Below are 18852 nucleotides of genomic sequence, written 5' to 3' on the forward strand. Positions count from 1 at the left end.
TAACTGCTGGAGATTCGCATGGACTGGTCAATCCCAGATTGAAGTCAGGCAACACAACTGGCAGCCCTGTACTCCGCATAAGATGTGAGGCAGATCTTGTCACGATAGTAAGAATGTAAATATATATAACGCTTAATTGATGCCATGAGTTTTTCATGTGTTCATTTTAATGCTAGAAGCCTAAGAAGGCATTTTGACGATATAATCTCATTTCTTTGTGCCGCCGATCACAAGTATTCTTTGATAGCAATAAGCGAAACCTGGTTGAAGAGTAGTGAGGGTCTTTGTACCAGTATGATAATTTTAGGTCTGAATTTGTTTGTCGTGATGCTAGTTGAGGTGCGTGCAATGGGGGCGGTGTTGGATTGTTTATTGCTCAGCAGTTGCATTACTCTATTGGAGAAGATATTGTGAATTATAGCACGACTGTTTGTGAAAGTTAATGGATTGAGATTAATAAACGTTCTTTTTCCAATGCTCAAAAAATATTGCTGTTGGACTTATCTATCGCCCCCCTCTCTGTTCTGTTTATGAATTTTTATCTATTATTGAACAGGTAATGCATCGTATCAGCTGTGAAAATAAATCTCTGGTCCTTACTGGCGACTTTAACATTAATATACTTGATGAGTCTTGTTTGCCTTCACTGTCCTTTACGACCTGTCTTGCTAGTTATGGTTTTGATTGTCCAATTAAAACACCCACTCGAGTAACTTCTGAGACATCAACGTTGCTAGATCATATTTGGTTAAGGAACTGCAATTTATCTAATGCTGAAGTCATTCATGTTGATATCTCGGACCACTATCCGGTTAGCGCTGTACTCAAACTTAATATTCGCCATTCTGAGAAACACACTAGATCTGTATGTTCTAACGGCAATAATTTTGTTCACAGTATAGGTCGGTTGGACTGGACTCCAGTCCTAAATTCCACATGTGTTAACCAAGCGTATGATTTGTTTTCTGCGAACATTATTGCGGCCATTGGTTCAAGTTTTGTAATATCCATTTTACGAAACAAATACGTCAGCCCTGTTTCTCCTTGGATTACCCTTAGCATTTTGAAATGCATTAAAAAGAAATAATCTTGGGAAGAAACTAAAAAGGCAGCCGTTTAATGTTGCGCTTGCACAAAGATATCGGCTTTAAGCACTTGTCACTGACACTCCATCATGCTAAATATCGTTACTATGAAGCACGATTGTCGTCCTGCGCTACTGTAAAGGATAAATGGAGAGTTGTAAACAATTTTTTTAACAGGGACGTCGTTAATCGACGCATTGACAACATCACTTACAATAACGCTGTTTTGAAAAACCCTTCTGATATTGCTGGTGCTTTCAGTGATTTCTTTAACAATTCGTACTAATTGATAACGACGACATTCATCCTGCTTTGTTGCCGTCTCCCGCAGTCATTTTATCTGCAACCCATTATCATATCATCCTTGCGCTACACATCCCCTGGTTACCACGGAATACCTGCTTCGAGGATGAAACTGCCCAAGCAGCACAATGTACTGAAAGTCGAGTGCAATAGGGGTGGACGGGTAGGTGGAAGACCTTGAACAGACTCTTGAAGCTAAGGAACATTGATAACACATATACCGTCCACCCCTATTGTACTCGACTTTCAGTACATTGTGCTGCTCTGGTGGTTAAGGACATGATTTCACTGGCGCTGTCTCATATCGCAAATCTTGCATTCAAGTGTGGTGAATTCCCCAGATCACTTAAGCGTGCTATCATTGTGCCGGTATACAAAAAGGGCGATTTTTCAGCTATTAATAACTATAGGCCAATATCAATTCTTCCTGCTGTAAGTATAAAATCCTTGAGAGATTATTACACAGGCGTTTAATAAGCTACATTGAGAAGTTTAACATCTTGTGCCCCAGCCAGTTCGGTTTTCGGGATGGATATTCTACGGAGATTGCTCTTCTCTTATTTACTGAATGCATAAAACAATCTATTGACAAAGGAGGCATCGCTCTTTCCTTGTTCGTTGACGTTTCCGATGCGTTCAACTGTGTTAACCATGAAATTCTACTTAAAAAATTAGTTAGCTACGGAATTGTTGGCCCTGCGTTTAACTTAATTAAAAGTTACCTTAAAGTTAGATCTCAAGTTGTTAGATATCAGGATGTTTCCGCATTACCATCAATTTGTAACGTGGGAGTGCCCCAAGAGTCTATTCTAGGTCCGCTGTTATTTTTACTTTTCATCAACGATCTTTATGCTCACATAGCTTATTCAGATGTTTACTTGTATGCTGACGACACGACCCCTGGCAAGGATATTTCTGATCTATCAGTTAAAATCCAAGGTGATATTAACAAATTGATCTATTGGTGCCGTTGCAATAAATTACAATTAAATGCCAGTAAAACAGTAACTATGATATTTCACTCTCCCAATCGAAATATAGTTCCGCCCACGTCACTATCGCTATTAGGTTCTTCATTGCAGTTTTGTCAAGAAACTAAATTTTTAGGTGTTGTAATTGATGAAAACTTACGTTTCGTGTCGCACATCAAACATATTGCTCGAAGGGTTTCATATGGCATTAGTATCCTCGCATTCCCATTTTTCATATAATTTTAATAATAATTGGGTGTTTACGTCGCGATACAACTGAGATCATGACAAACGCCACAGTGGTCGGTCTGTGGGTTGCTTTTGCCCACCTGAGGGTTCTTTAACGTGCGATGAAAGCTCATCACACGTCACCCCGTATTTAACGTCCCTCGCGGAACACGGCGTGTCTAAGCAACTTTGTACCCTGCCACCAAGTTGCTGGCGTCCTCGGTCGGGTTCGAACCCGCGATCTCGGGATCAGAAGGCGAACACGGTACCGACTGAGCCACCGAGGCCGGTATTTTTCATATAATTCTTCTGTGTGGGGTGTCACTTATAAGATCCACTGGAAGTCTTACAATACCGTGTCATCAGGATTATCTTTGATTTGCCTTATTTATCCCATGTTTCATATCGTGATACTCATATTCTCAGTGTCCAGGACATAATAACATATGGCGTTCTAGGTTTGACCTATCGTATTTTAAAACTTAATCTAACCTTGCCTAAGATAAATTTTTGCAATTTGAATTCAAGCTCGCGTACTAGGGCAGGAGCACGTGGAATGTTAAATCTACCAAAGATCAGTACAAATTACGGCAGGCTATCGTTTTTGCTTCGTGGTGTTTGTAATTGGAACCTGTTGCCGCTGACATAAATGGATGTTCTTACTCGTCTTTTAGAAAACAAGTAAGAAATGTATTGTTAATTAACAGTTCTTGATCCTTGTGTCTCCTGTCATGAACGGTGCACCATTCTTTATTTATTTTTATTTTTGGTTTTTGTTGCCTGGACTGTATTATTTTCATGTATTATGATTTGTGCTCTTATTATGATTAACGCACTTTTCAGGGAGGAGCCTTCAACCGGGTGTTTCCCTCTGGCTCCTGCATGTCTATGATTCCCAGTTCTGATGTATCTTGTGTAAAATAAAATAAATGAAATGAAATGAAATGAAAGCACTGCTTACCTCATCGACATATCGAGCACCCAACAAAACCTAACAAACAAACAAACGCACTTCCACTGATAGAACACTATGCAGCTTTACCAAGCAGCTTTCTTCAAGCAGAAGAAAAGAGCAGTGAAAAATTACACGCACTTTTGCTGAACAAAAAAAAAAAAAAAGAAACGAGGCACACGCTAATAAACTGAGACAAAGATACCCATTTCTGCAATCAAATAATTCTTGCATAATGCTACATGCGCAGTCGCGTTATCCCTGCGCAAAGAAAGCAGAAAACGAGGGTACACAAATTCGATCCCTTAAGCGAGAAGGGAAAGTCACTCCAGCTCGGACAGCATAATACGATAAAGCTTCAGGAAGGCTTCACCGCTTCAGGAAGGCATATCAAGTGCAGCGCAACAGGATCCGCGTCAAGAACTCATAAAATAGCGTGCCCAAAATAAGGACTTCACCAGGATCGCGTGGCAATCCATTAAAAATGCTCGTCCAATCCAACAGATTACAATGCAAACGTGATAACAATTATGTTTTAAATCACTATTTCACGCAATAGAACATAAATTTATCACTTGCCTCACACGAAAAGGCAAACACAAAGCACTTACTTGTCAAGTGGGGTCCCAGATTCACAAAAGCGCGCGCGCACACACACACACATTTTTTGTATCCACGACGAGCGCAAACACAAAGTCTATTTCACAATCACATAAATCCATATTATTCCTCAGGTCAATAATTATCCTACCATCGTCAAAAGGCGGTACACACATATATGCGAACGCGAAACAATAGGTCTTCGTTCCGGATGTAATAGGATATCGCCAGTCGTCCGTCGCGGACAAAAAAAAAGGAATGCATGTTCGCTATACATTCAAGAGAAAACGGTGCCGTGCTTTCGCGCAGCAATTATATACAGATTAGATACAGAAGCGAATTCACTTCTTTTTGCTTTTATTTCCTTGCACCCATATATTTTGCAAGAATACTATAGAGTGGAACGCTAAATGTGAACATCAATCGCTACACGCTGTAGCTCTCATCATTTTTAAACCAAACCAGTTGCATGTGTTCATAAGACTTCGACCCTTCACTAAATAGGTAAGTCGCTAATGACTCACATAAAATCAAATAAAATTGTCATTGCAACATCATTGACTGCAAGCTTCAGTGCCCAACAGAGCAATGCGCGCCCATCAACACGCCTTGGGCTGACTTCGCAAACACACGATACCTTTCTGGATATATCCTACTGCCACCGGAATCAAAGGTTTATCGCAAGGATAATCATCTGCTTCGCGACGTATTTTTTTAAGAGCAAAGATCCGGGAGCAAAGTAAACGGCCGTACTGCCTTTGTTTGTTAGCGCTCGCGCTTTCGACTCCATTGTTCTTCAAGTCGCTTTAGCCCACTGGTTAGTGCAATCGATCCTAGCTGAGCTTGTAATGTAAGCATATTAGCGCGTGTGTGCTACTTTTGTTTTATGGTCCATTCACTGTGCTCTTGATGTTCTTTCGGGAATAAACGGCTGTGCCGCTCAGCGTCGGCCATTCCTCTTTGTGGGCGTCTCAGCGTCTCCCAGAAAGGGTGGGATGTTTTTTCTTTGAGCAGTCTTGGAATTATGTACTGTCTTATGCGTTACAGGTAACAATGCTAGATAAAAGGGAAGTATTGCCAAACGCTGGTAAGCGTATGTGCCATAGGCAGAGACCAATGCTGCCTGTATTATGTCTGTCGTTTTTATCAGTGTGCCTCGGTGCCAGAACTTCGACACACGGAGGAACAATATAAAGACACCGGAAGCCGTTCATATGGCGTGTAGGAGCGTTAGGATACAGTTGCGCCGATTCCATGCAGGATACCAACCAATTATACGGCGAGTAACATGGATGTTTTTTTTTTCTTGTTTACATAATGTGGCGATATTGTGATCACGATCTCTATGAGCGGGAATGATCTGGATATGGCACCTTGTCACATTCTTTCATTATTTGTACTGCTTATGTGCCAGCATGCATGTGCGAATGTTGTAAATAATAATAATGCGAATGTAAATAAAATCCACATAGAAATAAAGTGTTTTGGATGCACACCTGCATCCTTGTATTCATTTCATGATTAAAGTTACGATACTTCCATAGGCGCGCGATACCTATGGGGCCAGAATAGATCCTCCACAGGTCCCTCGAAGATCCGCATCGGCGGTCCTACGACGTCCATTTCGCATATTTTTTTTTCTTGATTAGCATGGTAGTACGGGCTTTCCCTTGTTGAATGACAAACATGCGATTTTTCCTGGCGTGACAGTGCTCGTTGAGCAATATCCTGACATGCCCAGACTTGTTCTGTATTGCATTCCTTCTGCATGGAGTTCTGTATTTTTTCTTTTTGACAAGAAACATTCTTGTTGAAGCACTGTCTTGACGTGGTCGATAGTGCTGCCCTGAATGGGAGTAGTGCTAGAACGATTCTTAATAATTTTGCAATTCAATGAGTTCGAAGAGTAACCGCAAGGGCAACAGATAGGTGGCTTTATTCAGGAGGAACAAAGTGTCATTATTCAGATATCTGACTCACTCTCGGATGGGATGGACGTGTCTCGCTTAGCTCGTCGTCTTTAGCCATTGATGGTGTTACTTGTTAGGATATTTTTCTTTCCTGTATTTGTAAGTCTCATTTAGTAAGACTTTTGGTATTGAAATGCTTAATTCCTACGATCAGTTTTCAGGCAAGGTGCTTTTCTGCAATAGTTTTTCTGTTTCCTATGCAATCATTATAGTAGAATAAAGGAAATCCTCTTGGGATGGTGATTCAATAAATAACAGGTCCCCTGTCTAAAGTGTACGCGTCCTCGAGCCATGCAGCTGCATGCCTGGGTGATGACGTCTCTATTGTTTCAGGTGGACCTTGTCCAGAGCAGTTGGGATGGGCATAAGTGAAAAAAAAGACAATAGGATGATGTCACGACCAATGAGCAAGGCCCGCAGAGGGCGCAAGGATTCACTTCTCTGCTGGCCACTGGCGAGTGTGGATGCGTTGATTCTGCTCCTAGCGATTGCGTTGGCCGTTAGTGGAAAAGTGTAGCCTCGGGCGGGATTCCATTTGCCTCTGACGGGCTACAGATGAGTGGCTCGCCACTGGTGAATGGTGTACGATAATTCTGGTGGATTTTGTGTCGAGGGGATTTACAATGAGGGAATGCAGTGTACGTGAAAATACTCCGATGATGGTCAGTGTCTTTTTCACCCTGTTCAAGTGTTTTTCTGTGTTTGCTTTCCTCTGTTGCCCAGTACTCGTGTGATTTTTCCTCGTGTAACAGCGCTCGTCGAGCAATGTCCTGACATGCCCCGCCCTGCATGCTTTTCTTTGTTGACGCATCTAGCTTTGTATTTTTTGTTTTTTTGGACGAGAAAGATTTATGTTGATCGTACTTGTCTTGACGATGACGCTAGTGCTGCTGCACCCTTGATTCGAATGGGAATAGTGCTAGAACGATTCTTAATAATTTTGCAATTAAATTAGTTCTGAAAGTAACCGCAAGAGGGACAGATGCATGACTTTATGAAGGAGAAAAAAGCATTACGATTCAGTTCTGCACCTGGCTGTCGGACGGAATGGACGCATCGTTCTGCGCTCCTCGTGACTGCCGTTGTGGTGGACAGTGGGCTGATTTGTTGTGTAACTAATTCCTTCGCACGTGATAACTTTGTCCCCGCCTTGTTCGCGATTAGCAGTGCCCATGCCCAGACGTGCCCATGCGTGTTGGGTGCTGGTTGTTGTTGTCCAGGCATCCCTGGCATTTTCTATCTTCCACAAAAGCTGCATTGGGAACGAGCGTAGCACTGGCGTGATTCTTAATAATTTTGTCATGAAATTAGCTGAGAAAGTAACCGCTAGGGGGGTGCAGATGCGTGACTTCATAGAGGAGAAAAAAGCATTACGATTCAGTTCTGTGCCTGGCTGTTGGATGGAGCCGACGCATCGTTCTGCGCTCCCCGTGACTGCTGTTGTTGTGGGCTGATTTGATTCTTTTTGTTGTTAGCTGTTGATGGTGTCTCTTGTTGGCATATTTACTCTTGCTTTCACAGCAGTTGGCATGTGTCTGTATTATGAGTGTTTTTCTCCTTGCATGTCCAGAGCTGTCCTAGCCTGCCCAGGCATACCATGATGACGTCGCACCTGATGTTACAGGATGTCCAGAACTGGTGGTCACAAGGAGGACGGTGGCGTCTCCTGGTGTGATGCTTTGCAACTAGGTAGTCACCTGCCTCTGTGCTCCGTCACCCAGCGATGGTCAGTGACCGTTCCGGACCGCTTTCTTCAAGATGGCGAAGTTGATCTTCAACTAAACTCCTTCTCTCCACTCTATTTCTATCTATTTTTTCTTTTTATGGACAGTCGTTGCCCACAACATTAGACGCTCCCCAATTAGTGTGATGACTCACTGGATGATTCTAATTACTGTGGGGGTCCTAATTAGCTCTAATTGCTAATTAAACGTGTCCAGCAACCTTGTAGTGTTGTGGGCTACGAGTCTCCATCCTATATACTACTCTGGCGCATATTTTGACTCATTGGATCTTTTGATGCGTTGGAGCTTTTGACGTGGAATCGCTCTGTTGCTCCCTGGGCGCAAAATTCGGGCATCGCGGTTTCGATGACATCGTAAAGCACGGCGGACGAGATTTTGCAATAAAGCAGACGACAGCATTTGCAGAATGAAGCGAATCATGCACACGACACAATAATGTTGAAAACGAGCTTTATTTAGCTTTGTTTCGAAAGAAGAAATACAAATTAACTTCAATTACTGCGAATAAAATCGCTGTCTGTTGCTACAGTAATGACGAAGCCCATTGGGCCCGTCGCACTTTGCGTTGCGTAGTCAATTGACTTGGAAGAGCCATAGCACGCGGCTCCCACAGCAGACCAACAAAAACTCCTAGAGCTCGGTTTTGCGAAGTGATGTGTTCAAGTGACCGCGAAGTTTGGTGCAACGCTCAATTGAGGGCTACCCTCGCTGAACCTGGTTTGAGGGAGCTCAAGCGCTAAGCTGCACTTACGGGAGTGGCATCTTAAGACGAGATTGGTGCCACCAGCTGTATAAGATTTAATCAAAGCGATACAAGCGAGAAGACGCCACCAGTTCCTGCCGACATATTACTACAAGTTCATGCGTTTGCTCTGACACGAGTCGATTTTTTTTTATCGCGAGGATGCGCACAGGCATCAACCTAATGTAAAGGTTTATATCGCTGTGCTCACGTGTGAAGTTGTAAGGGCTCTATACCTAGAAGAGTCACGTGATATGTCAGTGGAAAACTTCCTACACTTACTAAGACGATTATTTGCCAGACGAGGGCTACCTAGTGTAATACACAGTGACAACGCTCCTACTTTCAAAATGTCCAACATTTAGCTTAAAGTATTATTTGTCACATCGGAGACAATACAGTGATAGACTCGCTTGGGACCACCAACATCAAATCGAAATTCGTTCCAGCAAGTGCACCGTGGTGGGGCGGGTTCTACGAAAGGCTGATAAGATCGTTTAAACAGGCATTAACGAAGACAGTTGGTAGAACAGTATTGGCACATGAAGAACTATTGGCCCCGAGCGCAAACATAGGCGCATGGCGACCAGCAGCGGAAACTGAGTGGGTTGGTCGTATTTCTCGCTGCTCCGCTGAATTGTGTTTTAAACATTTCTATCTTCGTCTCATGAGCTCAATCCGCGTTTTTTGGAAACTTTTTGGGACGTTTAAAGGATGTAGATGGAGAAGCAAAAGAAATCAATTCCGCGTACGTGTTTTTTTTTTTTTTTTTTTCACGCTATATTTCCTCGCAAACGCGCGCTGTACTGCTACATCCATATATTGCTTGCCCATTTGCAGTGTCCCTCCGTTTAATCATGGATCACATTGGGGACTGCAAGAGATGTCTCTTGGAGGTCGATGACTTTTTTTCCCCGCGAGACATGTCATAGATTGCAGCGTGAAAAGCGTTCAAGCACAAACTTGCGGCACACGAAGTGAACCTCCAGCAGCAAGTGAAGTGCTCCTACAAGACAGGGTGAGGTCAGAACTACAACGGAAGGTAGCGTAATCACTCATCAGTAATTTGCATTACTTCTCCGTTTCAGACTTCTGCAGACTCCTAAGCACTGTATTGCTGTGCTTTTTCATATCAGACAGCAGAAGTGTTTGCCGAAGCTGTCATGTACTGATGTTCAACAACAGTGCGTTGGTGCACAGTTTACATGATGCCCTGTCGTGGGGCTTGCATGTGCTGAGAATGTATGCATGCTGTTAGTGTTCGTGACTCAAATGTTATGCATGTAATGTCGTACATTTCTCCCAAATACAATTTCAATAAGCATGAGGTGTGCTAGATTTCTTTTTGTACTGTGTGTGTACTAGTAAAATATGTTCCTTTTGCATGCTGATAATATGCATAACAACATGAAACACAGTAACATCACTCACTGCCAGTCCTTGATTTTGTTAGCGTTTATTTTCAGCAACTATGAAATACAAAAGCATGTTAAGGCATCATCTACATGCATGTCGATGGTTACTGATTATTCATTTATTTTTGTTTGTAAATGCCTTTTATAAATGTTTCTGTTTATGAAAGTGCATCACTACAAGTATGTTTTGCATTGCAATGTCTTACAGATAGAGCTTCCAAAAGAGCAGCAGCAGCTGCAGCAGCTGACACACTCAGGAGGCTAGTACAGGGACTGCCATACAAGTGCCCTGCTTCCACCCACACATCTCCTGAGCCAGAAGGTCAGCACAGCTGCCACCAATTATATGCTCTACAAGTTGGTTTCTGTCCATAATTTGTGATGTCTGAAGATGTTGCAACATTGATGTGCCTAAATGAGTTCTTAAACTGTACATATACGATTTTGGCTGTGTAAATGCGCTTATAATGGCTGTACTATGAATTCTGGAGTTTAGACCCTTTGGCCTTTACCGTTGAATTTCTATGCAATCCAACACGACATGTGTGTCTGTGTAACACTTGAAATCAGACGTAATGTTGTTCAGCACTTTATCCTTCTCAGGCCAGTATACTGCATGACCCAACGTTATAGAGAGGACACAGACAGAAGACAACTTAAATATCTTTGCCACTGTCGCCCTGTGGATCCGAAAAATCACGCTGAGCGCACTATACGTTAAATTATTGTATAACTTAATAAAGGTCAGCAGGACTGCATCTTCATCATAAAGTGAAAAACCTCTCTGAAGCTTATTTATGCAATTTTGTGTAAAGAGCTGCAATATTGTCAGGTAATTGCTTGCATGAGAGACTGATAAGGGCAACTAACTCATGTTCATTCCTTAGTACGCATGCAGACAATGGAGAAAGCTTCGGACACTCAAGCTTGGCACGGAACAACTGCCGTGCTTACTACATAAAATAAAGTAAAGTCGTTGTTTATTGTTGGGTAAAGTAGACGCCTCAAGCTCTGATGACTCTTGTGTGCCTGGTTGGAATAATATGTGTCTGATATGGTTAAAAAGCTGGAATTTGTTTGGCTCACATTTCCCACTGCTGCTCACTGTCTGCTGTGGACAGGCTCATGTGTTGATTGTGCTCTCTGGACCTTTATGAATAAATATGCATTGTCAGACAGCCATGACAGAATGTACCAGTATGTAGAGTATATACCACAAACTTAAATTGTGGTGCTATCAGACACCTAAAAAATAACCTACTGATGCTCTCATTGGTGTATAGTTTCTTACTTACTTACTTACCCAAATATTGATAGCATGCGTCAGTTTCCTGAGAAGCTGCACCTGTAGCACCCCGTAACTGTGGCTCGTGCACACTGCAGGCATTCAAGGGGCCATGGCAAACCGCAAATGGGTGGTCAGACTACTTGTGCTGCCCTCCTATGATGTACCGTAACTTGATGAATGAATAAACAGTGAATAACAGCGAACAGTGAATAACAGTGAATAAACAGTGAGTAAGCAGTGAAATAACAATGAATAAACTTAGTGAAACAGTGTACTACTGAACTATATCTAGTTCTCTACTTACACTGTGCTACATGTAGGTAGTTGACCTATCTAGACTTCTAAAACTCCCACTAAAGACTTCTACAGGGTTTGCATTGCAGCAACATATGTTTTACGATGGCCAACGGCAGCAGATCATATGGCATATACCATAATTTCACTCTTCGGGATTAATAAATGAAGGGAAAAAACGAGATGGCATCAATTGGTGTGCGCTTTCCTGTACCTCTGCAATCACCCGAACGAGCATGACACCATTCATTGGCGCACGCAAGTCGCACTCAACGGCGTCGTCAACCTTTGCGTTGCCCCAGCAGCTGTTCATCTTAAAAGCGAGTAGAACGATTATTGTAGGTGTCGCACATGTGGCGCATAAAATATAACAGCAGGATGTTATTTTACCGTTGTGTATTCGCCTCCGTACAACTGGACGGGGCGCCTTGTCAAACATGGGATGCGGTAGGTACAGATGCGGTACTGATGGCACAGTGATGTCTCTCAGAAAGCGACACTTTGATCCTAGCAACAAGAGCCAAAACCATTCCACAGGATCATAGAATGTATCTAAAACTTACTTACAATGCGGCATTGCCTTGAAATCCCACTCAGTCTTTTGGAGTTTTCTCCATTCTCAGCTTGATAAACCATATCCTACGTCTTTTTCGCAAAGATACTTGTGAAAGTTCACTTCGACTGCATTTGCGTAAGTGTTGCTCACTGTTGCACTGGGGAACGCTGCAATATCGCATTTTGCCCGATTTACTACACGAACGAACGGCGAGAATGCTTCGGTAACCCTACTAGTGCCCTGCACGGGCCGACTTTTCCGGGCCCGACCCGGCCTGGGGGCATCGAAAAATAGCCCTCCCCGGCTCGAGCCCAGACCTTCATGTTTTATGCGGCCCGGCCGGCCCAGTGGCCTAGTGAGTAGAGCCCGGCCCAGCCTGGTGATTCAGCGAGTAGATCCCTGCATAGTATTCCCAGCCGTGACGTACGCGTTTCTATCGCTTATCAAACAAATTAATAAGTAAATTTAGAAGAAGAGAAGACATTGCCACAAACATAAAAGAACTGTCGGTTTAACACCACAACATCACGAGACGAAATTAAATCTAGAACGCAAGCGGGCAAGCGCATCATCGTTACACTACGAAGTCTTTGCGTAGGTAGAGGATGTCCACAGACTCCTTCTCCCGATACCTACCCCCCTCACCAAGGGTTGCAAATTTGTGAAATATGTGAGGAGTCAGGAGCAATGTGAAGTGCCTTTGATAATGTTATAGAGGGTCGAATGATACGCATAATGCTGTGTACTTTGCTTGTTTTTGCAAATATACACAGAGGAATGACGCATGCACTGATAATATGAAGTAATAGTCCTTCACAGTGTGGTATTAGCTGCGTGACCCGGTCGAGCCTGACTTTCGGAAACATGTTGACCCGGCCCGACCCGCGGGCCGGGTCGAGTTCGGAACGGGGACCGGGTCGGGCTCCTGCCGGGGGCCCAGGCCCGTCCAGGGCTCTAATCCCCACACCTCCGATCACGTGATCCTCCATGCGCGTGTCGGGGCGCCACCTATAGGCCAATAGTGTCACTTGTGATGGAAGTAGAAACAGTAATAAACTCTCGTCCGCCCTCGTACGTTTACGATGACCACCAGGACTTAATTAACACCATTAACACCAGCCAAGTTTATCACAGGAGCGCGGCCTACAGTAATCCCTCTCGAATCTCTCATAGATAACTCAGCATCCATCCAGAGCAAAAGGCAGAAGCGTGTGATCCTTCTTCGAGAAGCATGGTGTAGATGGCAGAAGCACTAACTCATGGAGATCCGCTCTGGACATCAATCTATCGGACGAAGAGGATAAACGATGTCGGTGGCCGCTGTCGTAATTTTAGAACAACAGAAACCAATTGCTCCGGCCTCTAATTTCAATTCAATTCACCCATCAGGGATAGACGGAAAGGTTCGCGCGTACACTGTGCGAACGTGTGCGGCCTTATGAAAAAAAAAAAAAAGAACGGACCAGCAAGTCACTCTACCCACTTGAAGTGGAAAGGGGTGGAGACATGGATCCACAGCAAATGCAACGGCAGAACTACCTTCATCATCATCAACACGAAAAGTAATATGTTAAATCGTACCGACTGATTGTATCACTGTTCAACTCAATGTCCATCTCTCCACTATACGATGATGATTCGGCATTTATTGGCGCAAAGGCAAGTTAGGCCATTGAGATCTCTCCACTATAGTCATCACAACCCCTTAATACAAGAAGAGACAAGGAAGCCAAGCCAACATATTTGTATTGCTTGCATTTTCCTTTTCGCGCACGCGCGTGCAACTACCGTCCACCGTGTACATGGTCGGAAACGCCCCAGGGGTGACTAATGGCGGCGTGCGGGCCCTCTACGACGCTCAAAAGCAACAGCCGAATTCTTTTCGTTTCCGACGCAGTCTCACTTCAGACGGTGTTTCGATGTAGACACAGGGATACAAGTCAGCTTAATTCGGACTACAAGAAGGAAACGATTAGGTCGTCCCGTATACTGCCTCACAACAGCGAGCAAGACGGGCATTACAGCATGGGGAACGCACCATAACCCTGTCACTTGAGCTACGTCGTACCTTTCCGATGATATTCCGCACAGCAACAATTGATCACAATATCATGGGAGCTGATCTGCCCCATCAGGTTGTACGAATCGTAGACCTCAACCGCAAGATACGCACAGACTTTACGACAAAGCTGTGCGTCGAGAGCACGGATACGGTATCGTTGTCCTGCCGCCAGTAGCGGTACCTTCGCTGCAGTGTTGGCCGAATTTACATCTCTCTCAAAGCCACCGGACTGAACCACACCCGTGTGTCATGATTTCCAAGCAACAGGACTACACTCCGGACCCCGCCGTCTAGCTCCAGATAAGTACAGCATCGTGAACTCCGAGTCAGCGTTTCAGCACATGCTCGATCGCCAGCCCGTCTCGAATGATTGGGTCAAGCTTTTGCCCAAGACTGGGGACTGGAGTCCGTGCGGAGATTATAGAGTCCTCAGCGTCGTCACTGGAGTGTTTCAACATGACCGGGCCATGAATGTTTAACAGATACACGGCACATTAAAGGCACAAACAGCATCGTCACCGACGCCTTAAAATCGAGTGCAAGTCGTCGCTGGCACCATAGTCTTTATTGCCGCACTGATCGCGTAAGAACAGTCACATGACCAGGAGACTGAACAGGTACGTATTGGGCAAAACACCACCCTGAAGCACCGCGACGTCACGTTCTCAAACTCCGAAAAGTCAGTACTTCCGGATAATACCTGTCTTCAACCGCGCTCAGTAGGCCTCCAGTAACTCTACTGCGTCTTGTTTTCGACTGCGTCCACGGGCTAACGTATCCAGAAGTTTGCGCTACGACCACGATGAACCTACAGCGTTTCATTTGGTCTAGCGCTCGGCAGGATATTCGCTGTTGGCAGGCGACCAAGTGTAATCTGCACACCCTACACCGGGTGTCCCACCGAAATCCCCCGGCTGGATAATTCGTGAACAGATGGCGCCATCGAAAAAATTTCTTTCTCTTTGGTAAAGTTCCTTGGGACATCGGCTATGAACTGAGTAGTGAGCGGCTCATTTGCGTACGCTCACTAATTACATAAACGTCCAAACTTTTAAATTATACTTCGCACGCTTACGGAACCTCAGTTTTACGCATCGGGACCTTCAGCGAAAAATATTGAAAGAAAAAAAAAACGCGTCTACACTTGATGACACGCGCGTGATTTTTCCGAGAAATTAATTCGTTCTGGTTTACATATTTCTTGTGCGGAGCAGTGCACCAATGCGCTCTTTGGATCAGCTATCCGGCTGTCAATTTCGTGTTCATCCGCCTGGATGACACGGGGGTGACGGAAGATATGGAACAGCCGCAAGACCGCAGGAGACGCTTTTGTGTTCCTTCTCCTACTGTACAGCCTCAGCCTCCCGTTTTCAGCAAATTGGGCGAGAACGTTGTCATCCGGGATGCTGGTTGGCTAGGAGCCAATTTCGTGGTGTAGTTCACACTACCCAAGCAGCAAAATGTACTGAAAGTCGAGTGCAATAGGGGTGGACGGTATGTGTCTTATCAATGTTCTTTAGTTTCAAGAGTCTGTTCAAGGCCTTCCACCTACCCGTCCACCCCTATTGCACTCGACTTTCAGTACATTGTGCTGCTTGGGTAGTTCACAGCGCTCGCGGCGCATTCGTCATCATCCATGATAAGAGCACGCTATCTCACCTACGGAACGACAGAACCGCCAGCGCTTTTTACCAGTCGCTTTGATAAGGAATATTAAAGCATCTCTTGCGGCTCTTCCTAATCTTCCGTCGCACCCATGCGTGAACCAGGCGGATGAACTGAATTGAAGAGCGCATTGGTGCACTGCTCCGCGCAAGAAATATGTAAACCGAAACCGATTAATTACTCGGAAAAATCACTGAGTGTTGATGAATTTTTTTTTTTTTTTGCAATATTCTTCGCTGAAGGTCCTGATGCGTAAAACAGACGTTCCGTAAGCGTGCGAAGTAAAATTTAAAAGTTCGGATGTTTATTTAATTAGTGAGCATATGCAAATGAGCCGCTCACTACTGAGTTCATAGCCGATGTCCCAGGGATCTATACCAAACAGAAATTTCTTCGATGGCACCACTTGTTCACGAATTATCCAGCCGGGGGATTTCGGTGGGACACCCTGTATACCCCTTGCAAGTTCTCTGCCCCTAGCGACTGATTTGCAAAGGTCCACTTGGATATTATCGGCATGCTGCCGCCTCCAAAGGACGCCGGTACATCCTGTCATGCCTTTTGGACACCGTCCGGCTCCGTACCACCGCGAGTCATCCGATTGCAACCACCGCGTGCAATGGTGTCAACCACCATCGTGTCGACCACCGCGTGCAAGGGATTAGTAGAGTGGTTCCACCACCATCTAAACAAGCGATCATGGCGCAGGACGAATCTGACAGAAGTGGCCAGAGGAGCTCGTGAGTGTTTTAGGTGCACGCGCAACAGTTAACGCGATTTAGCTTGTTCCTTGGCAGAGTTAGAGCATGGTACCAGCCTTCCACTACCGACAGATATCTTCAGACCTCCGTCAGTTGGAACCACTCACGTACCACTTTCATCTGTCGCCTTGAGGAAGTTTTCTCCTCCTTGTAGTTCAAGCCGACATGCGCCTTCCACATCCGCATCTTCATTCATTCCATCGGATCTCCACTCTACGCCCCACGTTTTCTTACGAACGGACAAAGTACGGCGTACGCTCGAACCGCCATACCCGGGGAACCCCATATCTTTTCTCACCGATATTCGTGCTCGCCATGGGTTAGTTGACATTGATTTGCCTTGATTTTTCGACAATGCACTACCGACCCACGACCTGACAGTCGTCTACCCAACACCAAATCGTCCTTACATTCCGTCTCGTAAGAGTGTTACCAGGTGAGGGACTTTGCAGGCACCTGCACCAGGCACCTGCAGACCTCGCCTTAGCACCCTAACATTTCCTTGGGGATTCTCAGAGGCGAAGCTCCTGTGGTGGATCCAAAAACGACGATGTTTCAGCGCCGGGAGTACGAACGAAACTACAGGTGAATCTCAACGAGAGCTGTTGTCCCTTCTTATATGCTTAGCTGAAGACCATAGTCTGTCTGCCATGCAAGCGGCACTTTTGTGTGGATCGGCGTGACTAAAATGTAGTTTATGACTCTGCATAGCTGGGTCTATGACACGCGACCTTTCTTCGGTTGCAACCACGATTCGACTGTTGGTTCCGTGAACGCTCGAAATGCCTTCGCACGAAGTTTTTAACAAATTTTCCTTCCACCTCAGTGGTTGTCGTGCTAGATGTTGTGGGGATGTCTCATTTGATTAGCATATTGCTAGTATATATTACAGCCTTGGAAAACAAAGTTTTGTACTTACTAAATTTTTCACCACAGAGAAGGAATTTGTCAAGCTTTCCATGTCCTCTTGGCGTTGCTGTCGCACAACTCCACAGTAGAAACAGTCCAATACAAATCATAGTGGTAGATCTCTATGCGATATGAAAAGCAGTAAGGGCACGTATGGAACGCGAGAAACAAATCAATTTAATCGAAGGCAGCATCTTGACATCGAAGGTACTTGGACGTGTTTATGTGTAGTCAGGTGCTGCTTTTTCCTCGTGTGCAGCTGTCGTCCAAGCGTTGTTTGTTTAACGTCGGCCGTACGGTGTGTGCGGCCAGAAGCCGTAGCCGGAATTCGCGTGAGGGCCGAGTTTCGCATCGTGGCCGCTGGAGGCGCAATCCAACGTAGACGACCCGTCACGGTCGAGATCCGCTGTACGACAGTTCTTCTCACGCGCCGTTATTATGAACTCCTTGAAGTGCATCTCGCATCTTACAAGCACTTTTACTTACTTTTCACTTCTCGCGACCCAAAGGAGGGTAATAATAAGCAATTGGAGGAACGAATATCTCATTGCCAAATTCTATTGATCTGGAGGAAAAGAGAAAGAAATACAGTTCTTGGCGTGTGCAAGAGGCATTTACCAGTGCCGTGAAAATCGAGGGATATTTATTGTACGACATGCGATGCGCTAAGCTTACATTCGCAACACGTTTCTTGCGGCTTGTGTGTAAGCTTCAAAACACGTTGAACACTCATTACTTACACGCATTACACCAATTACTTACACTGGCCTGATCATCTTGTGTAGAAAGATTCTGCAGAGTCCTTTGCTATGGATTGCATCATCCATCGCCAGTGCAGAGCAACACATTGCAGGACACTTTTCAATGGGGTCCTGGACTACACTCAGAAGCAAGAGGCCCAACTTTCCCTATTTCCGTATTTGTGTCCTTGAGGACCGCAGCAATAAAACCACAAGGGTCATTCCAGCTCAAACGTTCCAGTGGTGTTGCTCGGCCAACGTCGATTTATGAGAAAAAATTATATGATGTTGGGACATGCGTAAATGTGCACCAGGAAAAATATTTTTTTCCCCAACGCAGTGTAGCACGGCTGTATAGGGCGGGGCCGAATGTCGGCTCCGGGTCAAAAACCAATGCGCGCTTTGGTGCTTGTGGAAAGAATACGGCTACAAATAAGCAAAAAAAATTATAATTAGGTCGTTTTGAGGAAGGATAGTTTCACCTCTCACAGCTTCCGTAACTCAAGCGATCAGCGCATAAAAAATACTGGGCAAAAATAGCGCACATTGTGCCAAGCTCAGAATTT

The 18852-nt window shown here is 44.8% G+C and overlaps 1 protein-coding gene across 1 annotated transcript in view; it reads right to left on the reverse strand.

The window, feature by feature from the left end:
* The window catches only part of LOC135397931 (uncharacterized), a 265815-nt gene extending 248138 nt beyond the window's left edge, over window positions 1-17677 (reverse strand). Inside the window, exon 1 of the mRNA XM_064629423.1 lies at window positions 17557-17677. Within this exon, the coding sequence (XP_064485493.1) occupies window positions 17557-17656 (100 nt within the window). The 5' untranslated portion in view covers window positions 17657-17677. The remainder of the gene's footprint in view (window positions 1-17556) is intronic.
* Between the last annotated feature and the right edge of the window lie 1175 nt (window positions 17678-18852).

The sequence above is a fragment of the Ornithodoros turicata genome, chromosome 6, assembly GCF_037126465.1.
Source record: "Ornithodoros turicata isolate Travis chromosome 6, ASM3712646v1, whole genome shotgun sequence".
In the NCBI taxonomy this organism is placed as follows: domain Eukaryota; kingdom Metazoa; phylum Arthropoda; class Arachnida; order Ixodida; family Argasidae; genus Ornithodoros; species Ornithodoros turicata.